Source organism: Pleurodeles waltl, chromosome 10 (genome assembly GCF_031143425.1).
Source record: "Pleurodeles waltl isolate 20211129_DDA chromosome 10, aPleWal1.hap1.20221129, whole genome shotgun sequence".
Taxonomy (NCBI): Eukaryota; Metazoa; Chordata; class Amphibia; order Caudata; family Salamandridae; genus Pleurodeles; species Pleurodeles waltl.
The window spans coordinates 157,823,152-157,835,337 of NC_090449.1; the positions used below are offsets into that span (position 1 = coordinate 157,823,152).

The following is a 12,186-nucleotide window of genomic DNA, read 5'->3' on the forward strand; positions in this document are numbered from 1 at the left end:
AAGGGATATTCATAGCATGTGAATCTGCAGCCCTACATGCCACGAACAGATGTACACTGGGTAAGTGACATTTTTCATCTATATCATCAGTGTTATAGTGACGCATAAATTATACATAAAAGCGATTGCCATTAGGTAGTTATAGTTAGGTGTGCTTTTCCATAGAAAGAGTGTTTTGTTGGTTTGCTAATAACTTTGGCCCGTAAGATGATTCTTCACGATTTTTTCAGAAAAAAAGGCTTATCAACCTCAGCATGTTTCTGGAAAGTTTTGGGGCGGTCCGTCAAGTGGTGACTGAGGGGGAAAAAAGTGTGAGGGGGAGGGGTGTCCCAAAACGCATCATCACCATTTCTATAGACTTCTTTAAGACTGTTTGCAGCAGAAAATGCTGAACCGAATTAGACCAAATGCAGTAGGAAGCTAGATCTTGATATGGTGTAATTCCATTCAGTAGTTTGCGCGAAATTAACGGTCAAATAATTGTGCGCTGTTGGCTTCAGTAACCCTGCACTATTTTGGTCAGGAAGGGATAGGCACGCATCCCCCCCGTCCAGTTTTGGCCCCGGGGACCCTATCCCCTAGCAGAATGGTCAGTGCGGAGGTGGGCATGCAGCCCCCCTCCCTGAGCCTCAAGATGCCCTGGAGAGTGCACCCCAGGGGGTGTCAATTTTTATAAGGGGATGAAAAGAGCCCCTTCCCATAGCCTCTGAAGGCCCTGGGGAGCCCATCTCCTGGGCCTGAAAATTCAGAAAATGGGCCGGGCCTTGCAGCCCCCTTCCCAAGCCTGAAAATGCCCCGGGAGCCCACCTCCCGGGCCAATACTTTTAAAGGAGGGTGCTGCACAGCCCCCTCCCAGAGTCATTAATAGCCCTGGGGAGCCCACCCCGGGACTGGCTCAGCAGCTATGTCCCGTGCACCCTCCCCTAGGGCATAGCAGTGGCAGGGAATCCCGTGTTTGATCTCGCTTGGTGAGAGCATTTTTGAATCTCTGGCAAGCTGGAGCAAACACCAAGTACCCTCAGCTGGCAGACCTTCAAAAATGCTTCGACCTTCCGGAGCAGACTTGAGATCTGTTTCCTTGCCCACAGTGATGCAGGCAGGGAAACAGATCTAAATATTGCCACCGCCCACAAGGAGAACCATTATTAGCTGCTCGCTCTGAGCAGGAGCAATGCGAGATCTGGCTCGATGCAGCAAGCCAACTGGGGCCCGCGGGTGCCATGAGGCCCACCCCCCCCATGGCTCCCAATGAGAATATGGTGGGTGTCATGTGTGAGCACCCACTTTTTGTTGAGCCGGGCTCCCAGGATGAAATCCCTGTGCCGAAATTGGCCTGGGGATAGGAGTTATGTGCCCCCCTCCCCCTTTAAAATACATCCGGGCCCTCAGGATGTGGGCTGCGTCCCCGCTTTCCTTCACCATTCTGGTGGGGGTCCCTGAGGAGGGGGGGGCCGCATGCCCTCCTCCCCCTTCAAAATGATGCCGGGCTACGGGTCGCTGGGGCCAAAATCGGCCAGCGGCCCCCCTTCAATATTGTACTGGGGCCCTGAGCGGTGTATCACTGGGTCTTAAATCTGCTCTGGAAGGTGGGGGCACATACTTCTGTTTCCCTAAAAATATCAGACCACGGGGCCAAAACTTGCCTGGAGCGGGGTGGGCCACCTGCCCATCTCCCCGCAAAAATTGCACTTGGCCCCGGAAAATGGGGTCCAATTTGGCCCTGGGAGGGGGGCTGCAAACTTCCCTCCCAAAAACAAGCATGCCAGGCCCCTGGGGATGGGGATAAGAGTGGCTGTGGCATGTGGGCTCCCCGGGCCTTAACAAGGCTTGGAGAGGAGGGCCACTTGGCCCACTCCCATTCATTTAAATAAGTGGCCTGAGGGATAAGGTCTGCAAGCCGATAACAGCTTGAGGAGCAGGGCTGAGATGCACCTCTCCCCATTAACTTAAAAAAAAAAAAAATACAGCCCTGTGGGATGGGGCCCCAGGGCTAGGCTCTATGGCTAACCCATGTCCTGTATTGGGGGTGTGTTGACTGCAGGGCTTGGCCTTCGGTCATGCGCAGCCATGGATTACATTTATGTATGGTGATTAAATATTACTTTACGCTACAAAAAGCCAAGAAATTCACCAAAAAAAAAATAAGGATAATGCAGTGTTATAGTTAAGTGTGATAAAAGGATCCTTGTATTTTATTAATTTTAAAAACCTTAGAAATTCACTAAAAATCCAAAGTTTAAAGTTAAAGGTTATAATTAGATGAGTTTGTCAAGGGCCCTTTTCTGATATTACTTGCAGGATATGGTCGCTCTCTGTAGAACTAAAAAAAACACAGAAGTTCACCAGTTATAGTTTGCAGCACTAAACATAATTTGTGCCCCTGTTATGCACTGCTTATGACCTCACATATGACATCACTCATGACGTGATCTATGACATCATTTATGACATCACTGATAACATCTCAAATCAGATCATTGATGACATCACCCAAGCTTTGTTTTCTCGCATATTTCTGTATGAATTGCTATGGCTTTACACGTAGCATAGTTCTCATTAACATCAGCCACAGATATATGGGAAACTCTCATTGAGTATGGTGTTCAGTCTGTATACAACTGTTCGCTGAAATAGTTAATGCCAATTCCAAAACAAATGCCCTGCTTATGGGTAGCTTTTATCTGTATGAAACCCCTGACACGCACCAAACCTACATTAAGGAACGAGGTTGATATCAGTAGAGAACTAAGTACTGTAAACAGTGTTTACTCTATGGAGAGAGTTAATTCTGTACCACACTGTTTTCAAACAGTGAAACCATGAGAAATACACCACAGAGTATTCAAACGAATCTACCAACAACATTGTTTATTTTATGCAACAGTGGTTTAAAAAAACACTGTTGCTAAAAATAACCTAGATCTGAAGGGGCTGAAGATCATACTACCTCCACCCTTCATTCTGTGATGAAAACGTTACAGAAGCAGAACAAGCTTCCGTACATAGGTTATCACCTGGTGCGCAGAAACTTTCATGTTAAGTATACATTATCGTGCTGGCACGATTTTCTCTAATAACTCAACGTTGCTTTCAAAAGTTAGTATCTACTATGTAGAATCTTTTTCCTGTTGGAAACTTTTTCTGCAGAACCAAACTGTGGAGCATAATACATACAAGTCAACTGTTACTTGCATACAGTTACTTTTTTTTGTGGATAATTCTTTATTAATTTTTCAACAATCGTAATACCTACAGTAGCCTTGCAGTTTTGTAAAGTTTGGGGTTACATTGCTTTACAGTCGCCTGGTTACTCACATTCCATAAGAGGTACCAATGGAGGACGCTGGTAGAAATGCGATTGAGGAGAGTACAACATTAGTCTTAGCACCTCACAGTAACCATTCCGACTCTATAACCAACTTAATATAAAAGTGTATCTGGAACATTAACCTGCAGCACATATTTCTTCGCCTTTGTTGGAGTATACATGTGTGGTAGGAGGGTGGGGTTGCAATGCTGTGGGGCAGGACAGTCTAGCCCCCGGCCCCACTGTCGCACTCATGAGCAGGGTCAGTATCTGGGGTCGCCCGGTGGTAGTGGGCATGCACAATATTGTATAACCGAGGTATTGTAAGCATGTGATGAATTCGCACTGCTCATGCCAGTAGTGGCGGGGGAGACCGCAGCCAGTTACAGTGGCCTAGCATCAGATTTACCTTCAACATTCTCTAAATATGTCTGCCAGTCTGTGGGTGTGGCCAGTTTAGTGCACCTCGGTCCCACATCACGCAGTGTTTGTTGTTCCACCAGTATGCTGGATTGGAGGTCCGAGAGCCCCAGCTGGATTGACGGAGCAGTGGCGACTTCCAGCACTTAGGTGTTCTGCTCTTCACTAATATCAGGGGGAGTCTATAAATACATTGACAGGTTTATGCACAGCGGTGCGGGTAGTTACTCCTAGCAAGCAGTAGACACCCTCCCTCCACATGGTGGAACCCGAAGCTTCTGATGTGGATCCTGTGATTGCTTTCCAGTAGGGGACCAGTTGTGGGCAGTCCCAGACCAAATGCACAAAATCAGCTGTGGTGGTGCAGCAGTGAGGGCAGATATCCGGTGTTCCTTGATACCTGTGTGGGATTAGGTAATTGTATTGAGTGTACTTGATCCTAGCATTGGTGGAGTTAGGTTTTGTCATTTCCAGGCACTGTCGCCATTGTTAGTGTTGTTGTGAGGGCTGTGCCCCAGTAGGCTCAGAGTTGATGAAAGGGCAGGACTTCCTATCCGAACGCATGGAGGTATATACATGTGTTACAGCCCTGTGGCCATCTCATTGTGTCAGTAATACCTGTGTTAATATGGAGATCACTGGTTTGTCATGTGTTTTGTGCCATATCTTGTGTAGGTGTCTAGTGAGAATGGTATATATCCGGAAAGAGCCCTGTGGTATCTCGTAGCCAGCAGCTAAACTCACGAACGTGTTGAGGATCTTTTCTGTGAACAGGTCGTCCCAGACAGTAAGGTCTGCGTTCACCCATGCCGTCGCATCAGTCGTGTCTATATGTTACAGCACCAGGCATTGCTCACAGTGGCAGTTCTGGTGCATATCGGACTGTAGCATGTTCTTTGGTCACATATGTAGTTAAGCAGGCTTTGGCCACCCTCTTCAGGGCGATTCTCTCGCTCCCAGGTAGCTCCCTCTTTGAGTCCATCAGCCACTGAAGCACCTGGGGACTTGCAAGGACATCCTGCTAGTATCCCAGTTCAGCCATGTGGCGGCCTGCAAGCCATTTCATGGGCCCTTGGAATTAGGCAGCTGTGTAATAATGTTTATAGTTTGGGGCGCTGCGTCCTCCTCGATCAAGTGGAGCATAGAGTTTTTTGAGTACTGTCCTTTGTCTGCCCTTGCCCCATTTCAGTGCGGTGAGGAGCAAAAGCATATTTGCAAAAATTCTGGTCAGTAGCAGCACCGGTAGAGCGGATAAGTAGTATAACAAGAGGGGCAGGATAAGCATCTTAGCGATAGCTATTGTTTCTGCTGGTGAGAGCAGCATGGATGTCCTGAACCAGAGGGATGTCCTTGTGCTTTTAAGGGCCCTGCCTACATTGCCATTATTCAGGTCTTCAGTAGCGTGATACACCTTGACACCCAGGTACTTAACTATGTCGTATGTCCAAGGAAGTGGGACATGTGGGAGCTCGATGCGCTGAGGGTCTGACTGAGCTGTCAAAGGGAACAGTTGTTATTTAACCCAGTTCACCTTTTAGCCTGGACGCCAGTCCGAATTGCTGTAAGAGGTCCATGAGTCTGGTTAACACGGAGACATCGCTCCTCAAGTACGCTAGTGTGTCGTCTATGCAGAGCGAGACAATGTGCAATCAGTCTCCTGTCCGGATGCCCCACTCTGAGATGCACATGTGAAGCATTCATGCAAGCGGCTCTGTCCCAAGGGCGAAGATGACTGGGTATAAGAGGCAATCCTATTGAGTGCCGCATTCTGTGTCGAGTGGGTGTGATATGACTGCCTGTTTTCACTTGTCCCAATGGAGAATTATAGAGTAAGGGGATCCATTTGAGGTATCTCCCTCCTGTTCCAATCTTTTCGAGAACTGCCATCAAATAGTTCCACCCAAGGGTGTCAAATGCCTTCTTCAAATCTATTGAGGCAACGCATGGGTAGGTGCCTGAGGACTGTGCTCAGTCCAGGAGCATTAATAAGCGTTGTAAATTGAAGGTGTTTCTTCCAAGTATAAATCTGTTCTGGTCCAGATGTACTATATGTTGGGCTATGGGGATCTATTGATTAGCCAATACCTTCTCCAGGATCTTATAATCCGTATTAAGTAAAGAGAGGGGTGAAATGATCCTATCAGTAGTGCATCCCGGTCCGGTTTGGAGTGCTGAGTTAAACACCTTCAACAAGCATGTAGCTAGTGCAGGCCGGAACGCTGCATAGAATTCTACTGGCCAGCCCTCTGTTCCTGGCATTTTGACCTGCGTCATCTGTTTTATCGTGTCAGCAATCTCCGTTACAGATAAAGGGGCTTCAAGGGCTGCCTGGTGCATCTCCTCGAGGTGTAGTTGTTGAAGGGTATATAGTAACGTTTAGATCAGATCAGGAAATTTTGTGCCAGATGTGGGACCGAGTAGAGCTTGGCGTAATAGGTGTGGAAGGCTGCGTTAGTGGCCTCCTGAGTGTTCAGTGTGAGCCCTGTCTTGTCATGAATGGCCGTGATAGGGACCCTCGGTGTGTCAGAGCCAGTCTTATCTCGGTGTGTGTCTTTTTTTTTTTTTGCCAAGTATTGTTCATAATCTATTCTTCGCAGTTTCTCTGATATCCTTGTAGGCCAGATGTGTTTGCACTAGTGAGGCAGCTGCCTTCTGGTCGCCTGGAAGTTGTTTTTAATAGATGCAGATGTTAGTTTTCAGAGAGTGTAACTCCTGACTCAAAACTGTTTTGGAGCGGTATACCTTTTTGACCATGTGTCCCCCGCAAGACCGCCTTAAAGGTATCCCATTCTCTGCCTGGGAGTGGCACTTTGCCCTCATTGTCTGTGAAGTATGTGGTGATATGTGCTGATTTTGCATCCTAAGAGGGTCCGTCACATAGGGCCTCTGCTGGGAGGCGCCAGGTGGGTATGCAGGGGTACCCATGCTCCATACCAAGAAGTTAGAGCGGGCAGTGGTCTGATGTGGTACACCCCAAGAATTCAGCACGGGTGACTGTCACAAATGCCTCCCATCTGCAGTAGATAAGGTCTATCCTTGTGTGTAGGTTATGCAGCCCAGAGTAATAAGATTATTCTCTGAGAACTGGCTGTAGACTGCATCATGCATCTGTAACTTGTGCATGTGTGAGGTGGTGGGAGAGGATGGTCGATTGTGCACCCAGTACCGGTGGGCGGGAGCGATCGGAGGTTAAACCAGGTATGCAGTTGTAATCCGCCCAACCCATCCAGGAACAAGGCACCACAGCATTATGAATGAGGGCTGGGGTGAGAGAATGTACGAAGTTGGCGTTGGGAGCATACAGGGAAATAAAAGCAACAGGAAAACCATCTAAGATTCCCTCCAGTATTGCGTACCTCCACTCAGGGTCTATCTTGGTATGTATCCCTTCTAGCGGAGTCCTGGGGCAACCCAAATAAGCGCACCCCTTGCGTAGCTGGAATAAGTAGTACCCACTAATGTCCCTCGCCATCTCCTGTGCATGCTGTCTAAATCCGGTGCGGTCAGATGAGTCCCCTGTAGGAGTGCTACTTGTAGATGCCACCTACGCAGATATTGGTGTACTTAGTAACGCTTCATGTAGCTTGCTAGTCCCCTCGCATTCCAGGTCAGCAGTAGATTGTTGTGTTCCTGATCTAGCTACTAATGTGGCCATGCACTTTGGAAAAATATGGAGTTGCGTTCTCCTTGTCCCCCCTGTCCCAATCCCACCCACCCATTCCATTGAGGGATCACTTGCGTTTCCATAAACAATTAAGAAGGAAACATTATTAAATATGAAGTTCAGTGAAGAACAGTCTTTGAGTACTAGGTCGGCATGCCAATGGGTGCCTGGCCAACAGCAAAGAAACCAAAGTTTGAGTCAATCAGTGGTGATGACACTGTCCGTGTGTTGGGTGGTGGGTAGCAAGTGTTTTCAGGTACATTGTGTTGGGGTTGCACGGCTCCCAGCCTGGTCTACTGTCTAGCGCTCTCTGCCCTTTGTGTGCTGTGCGTCTGGCCCAAAGTTGTGTTCTGATGATTTGGTGCAACAAGGAAGGGCATACAGTCACATCACGTCTTCTGCTATTTGGGAGGTAACCTCCGGGTCTCCCCTGAGTAATGTCTCTACCAGTGTGTGGGGATTGTCTACTAGGCCATCCTCAGATCTGTGGCCTCTGATCCAGTGGGGAGAGGGGCAGTTTCCTCTGTTCCTGTTCTATGACCACCTGCACCCTCTCTACGGCTGCCTGTTCTTTTGTGGGGCCCAGTTGAGGACGTGCTATGTGGGGGCCCAGTTGAGGCCATGCCATGTTGGGCTTGCAGCATTTCTGCTCCTTCCATCTGTTTGGGACGTCAGCCGTTTCTCGAGAATTAGTGGCTATCCCCTTCCGTTCTATCCAGTGCCAGGCCTCCTCCGGTGTAGTGCAGAAGGCTGCATTGTCGCCCTATATGATACTGAGTGTGTCCCAGATTTGCAGGGTGTATTTTAGGTTATGGTTGCATAGACCTCTCTTCGCTGAGAAGGAGGAGGACCTATGGCCTAGCACCTCCATGGTAAAGTTGGGGAAGATGTTGACTTGCGCGTCCTCCACTGTTCAAGGGCCCTTTTCTGATATTACTTGCAGGATATGGTCTCTCTCTGTAGATGGGCAGGCGAGCGACCACCAGGTGCGGCAGGAATCTCGGCACAGAGACAAAAGTTGAGTGTTTGCCTTGTAGGATCATCGTTGAGAACGAGTCCGCCAAGTACAGTTCCATGTTTGGGCCTTCATCCTTTTCTCTAAGGCCCACTATCCATACATTATTGCGCCTGGGACTGTCCCGCTTGATTATTGCAGCATTGTCTAAGGTAGTTCACTTTGCTTTGCAGGGTCGTTATATGGGCAGTGGCATCCATAACCGTCTGTTAAAGGGTCGATGGCGTTGATTCCGTGCTTGTAACCCGCTCTTTTGTATTTTTGTGGTCCTATTGAGCGATGCCCATGTCAGTTTGCAAGGGCTTGATCTCAGTGTAGCCTTGACGTCTCATCACCGCTGTCCAGATCTCCTCAAACCTCAGAGACTGTGCGGCTAGAGTTTCCTCAAGTTACCCTTTTGCAGAACGTTGTGAATCGCTCTCCTTCACATCAGCCATTGCTCCAGGTGCCACTATCTCGTTCCTGTCATGTTTCATATGGACCATGGTCTGTTGTCTCTACCCCACCCCCTTGAGGGGACGACTTGGATGAGTCTTACAGTATCACTCGATGTCCCCCGGATGAGGCCAGTGTGGGCCTGTCCACTCCAGTGCGCATGTGCACTGGGCCTCCATAGGAGATATAATTGGGCGATGTACAAGCTCCCCTTGCCCCTCCACTTCCCCACCCCCTTGTTGTTCACCCACACTTCCCCCTTGCCTGCAGCTCCTAGGGTTTCAGCAATCTGGGCCCTGCAGTGTTTAGTGGCCTGCCGATGTCATGGGGAGTGATGTTTGGGCTTTTTGTGTCCTCCCCCGCCCTGTGTGCAGGTAAAAGCTGGTACGGCAGGCCCCAAGTCATGTTCCCTAGGGGGTGCGATTGCTCTCCCATGGGCCCAGGAGGTTGAATCATGGCTGTGGTACTCAGGACGGTGTCCCTCTGGGCATTCATTGAATGTGCGACGGCCCCCCACACAGGTGGAGGGGGGGGGGGGGGAGAGGAACTTTGCTTGCAGGGTTCGGCGCAGTCGTTGTGCTCCAGTCCCAGGCTCAGGAAGGGTGGAATCTGGCCTTCACATGGCCTGCGGTGTCCCGGCGGTTGATCTCTGGTGGGGGGTGGGAGCTGTGGATTCACTGCCTTGGGGTGGTGGTGGGAGGGGGGGGGGGCGGGGGGAGGCGGATGCTGTGGAATCCCTGCCACGGGTGGTGGTGTTTTGTTAGGGGGAGGCAACGGGGGTATAGCACAAAGTCAGTGGCCTGAATGGACACCATCAGATTTCTGTGCTGTGGAAGATGAGGGTACCGGCAGAAGGCCTTCTGTTTACCACATCTCTGACAGCGCTGTGCGGCCGTACCAGGCAATTGCAGGAGGGGAGGCAGGGCTGATCACTGTGCTGCATCTGAGACGCCTGCAGGAATTGCTGTAAGTATGGTGCTGGCTGCCCTTGCTCTACAGCAGTCTGTGCAGGTATAGTAGCTGTCTGTGTGTCCAGCTGTAGCGCTCAGGTCATTCACAGTGATCATCGCAGTCTGGCCTCATCCTCTCCCGGCAGGTGCCGCTCCCGGCCAGCTCTTTGGTGGCGTCCCAGGCTCCTGGACGGTGGTGGCAGGCCTCAGGTATGTGTCCCCGGGAGGTTGGAGTTTTGCTGCTTTCATTAGGGGTGGCGAAGAGTAGTCTTCATCAAGTCAGGATACTTTATTTGGGCCTAAAGGCCGCAGAGTCATGAATAGCACATCTCACTCGATCGCCTTCTTGGCCATCCACAGGGACGTAATAGTTAGGTTCAGATTTTACACGCACACAAAACCATAGAAATTCAGCAGTTATAGGTATCCCAAGTAACTATAACTTATGCCCTAAGGTAACTATAACTTGCCCCCTCGCCATGCATAGCTAATTACCCCACATATTACATCAATTATGGCATCTTCTATGAAATCATTGATAATATCTCTGCAACATTGAAATTATAGATGAGAAATCTGTGCCTGGCAGGGGTATGACACCAACTCCAGGCCATAGGGGTCAGGGTATTGCTACCCTCCCCACGTGTGTGTTTTTGTGCATTTTTCTTGGGAGTCAGGTTGACTCCTGAGTCCCAAGATGGCTGCCACCATTTCCTGGTTGAAGTGATGGCAGCCAATCACAGCATTGCTGTTGGCATGTGGATCCACAGTATATTCGTGTTTCTAGATATATGTACATCTTTTTCTTTAATAACTCAAAAACTACTGAATGGAATATCTTTCTGGACCAAGATCTAGCTTTCTGCCAAATTTTGTGTAATTCCGCTCAGTGGTTCGGACTTTTATCATGTCTAAAATCCCAATAGGAAATTGCGTAGGGAAAACATGTTTTGGGACCCCCCAACTTTTTTTCAACACCCGCTTGACGAATTACAGCTAAAACCTTAATAACGGAAACTGGAGTGAGTGGAAAAATAGTTTTGAAAATTATGAGTCAACCTAGAGCACTAAAAATAGCAAAAGGAATGTAAACAAGACAGCAGATATTTAAAGTAGTTCTCTGAAGCGGTTTGCCATGCTCCTGCTCATACTTCTAAAACATTTCAACATATTTAAAGGTAATTACAACTTATGAGAAACAACTTAATTGTAGAAAATGGTATTTCCCATGTTGAAGTGCTATAAATGAAGGGGTGACCGCAGAATCTAAATTTTTATTTTTTCCCCTTAGTGCCACCGAATTCACAGAACACTTGCCAACCAGTTCAAATATGCCTTGGTCTGGGTGAGTATTTAAAAAGCCAAGGATGTTGGTGTTTTGTAAGGAAAATTTCCTTAGCTGATTCTTCCTTTTTGCCTGTTCATTCTTAGGGCACGAGCACAAAGTACAGCCCTCAGAGAGTTGGACTGACACATGTTATAGAACACGAAGACGTTATCCAGATTGTGAAGAAGTAATCTACCACTGCTGCTGATCACTGGTGCCTAACGTCCCCTACTCTGCTGTAACCAAGCCAATCTGACCTGCTGCAGAAAGGGAGCTCCTCCTTGAGAAAAGGAGGAGGGGAGCCACAAATCAGTATATGCTTCCATGAAGCCCAAGGAAAAGATAAATAACCAACAATGATGCTCTAGTCTCAAGGATGGTGGGAGAGATAAGCAAAAAGTTGTGAAACTTTTACTTCTCAAAAGACAATTCATTTACACTGCATCTTACATGGGAGCAGACCCACAGCTTTCTCCCTTTAATTAAACAGTTTGGAAAGAAAACCAGTTGGCCCAGCAGCCTCTTAAGTGCTGATGGCTTCACAAGCAAATCTGCACTCTGCTGGCCTTTACATTAAACCTGCCAGTCAGTGGCTCAAACTGTTCAAAATGTGCTGCCTATTTTTGTGCATGCATTTCATTGTTGAAAAATGTGCTTGTGGGAGACGGTATTTGCATCCGTTTGGTTTTAGTTCAAATGTGTTATGCTTCAGGCCTTAAGAACTGTTAGTGGGGTTATCTGACAAAAGCAATAAACACCTCAGAGGTGACTAGTTGGCATGCCCTCCCCTCCCCCCGTGGCAGTGCCATTGGTCACTACAGTTATTGTAAAGAAATAAATCTTGCAGCAAACATGAACATTGTTTTAATATTTGTATTTGCTTTCTAGCATACATCCCAATACCTCAACTTAACATTAAGCTCTGTAAAACTGATGGAGGTGATACAGTGGAACTTCAAGCAAGAGAGAGCTATGCGATTCTATTATACCATATATATTTTACAGTATCCAGTGGTGATGCTTTACAATATACAGCTAACAAGTACACTTAAGTGTATTTCATTCAGT

General features: G+C 48.2%; 1 protein-coding gene across 1 annotated transcript in view; it reads left to right on the plus strand.

Moving 5' to 3' along the window:
- The window catches only part of DRG2 (developmentally regulated GTP binding protein 2), a 111,490-nt gene extending 99,515 nt beyond the window's left edge, over positions 1-11,975 (plus strand). Inside the window, exons 12-13 of the mRNA XM_069210093.1 lie at positions 11,083-11,136; positions 11,223-11,975. Of these exons, the coding sequence (XP_069066194.1) occupies positions 11,083-11,136; positions 11,223-11,309 (141 nt within the window). The 3' untranslated portion in view covers positions 11,310-11,975. The remainder of the gene's footprint in view (positions 1-11,082; positions 11,137-11,222) is intronic.
- Positions 11,976-12,186: the final 211 nt, after the last annotated feature.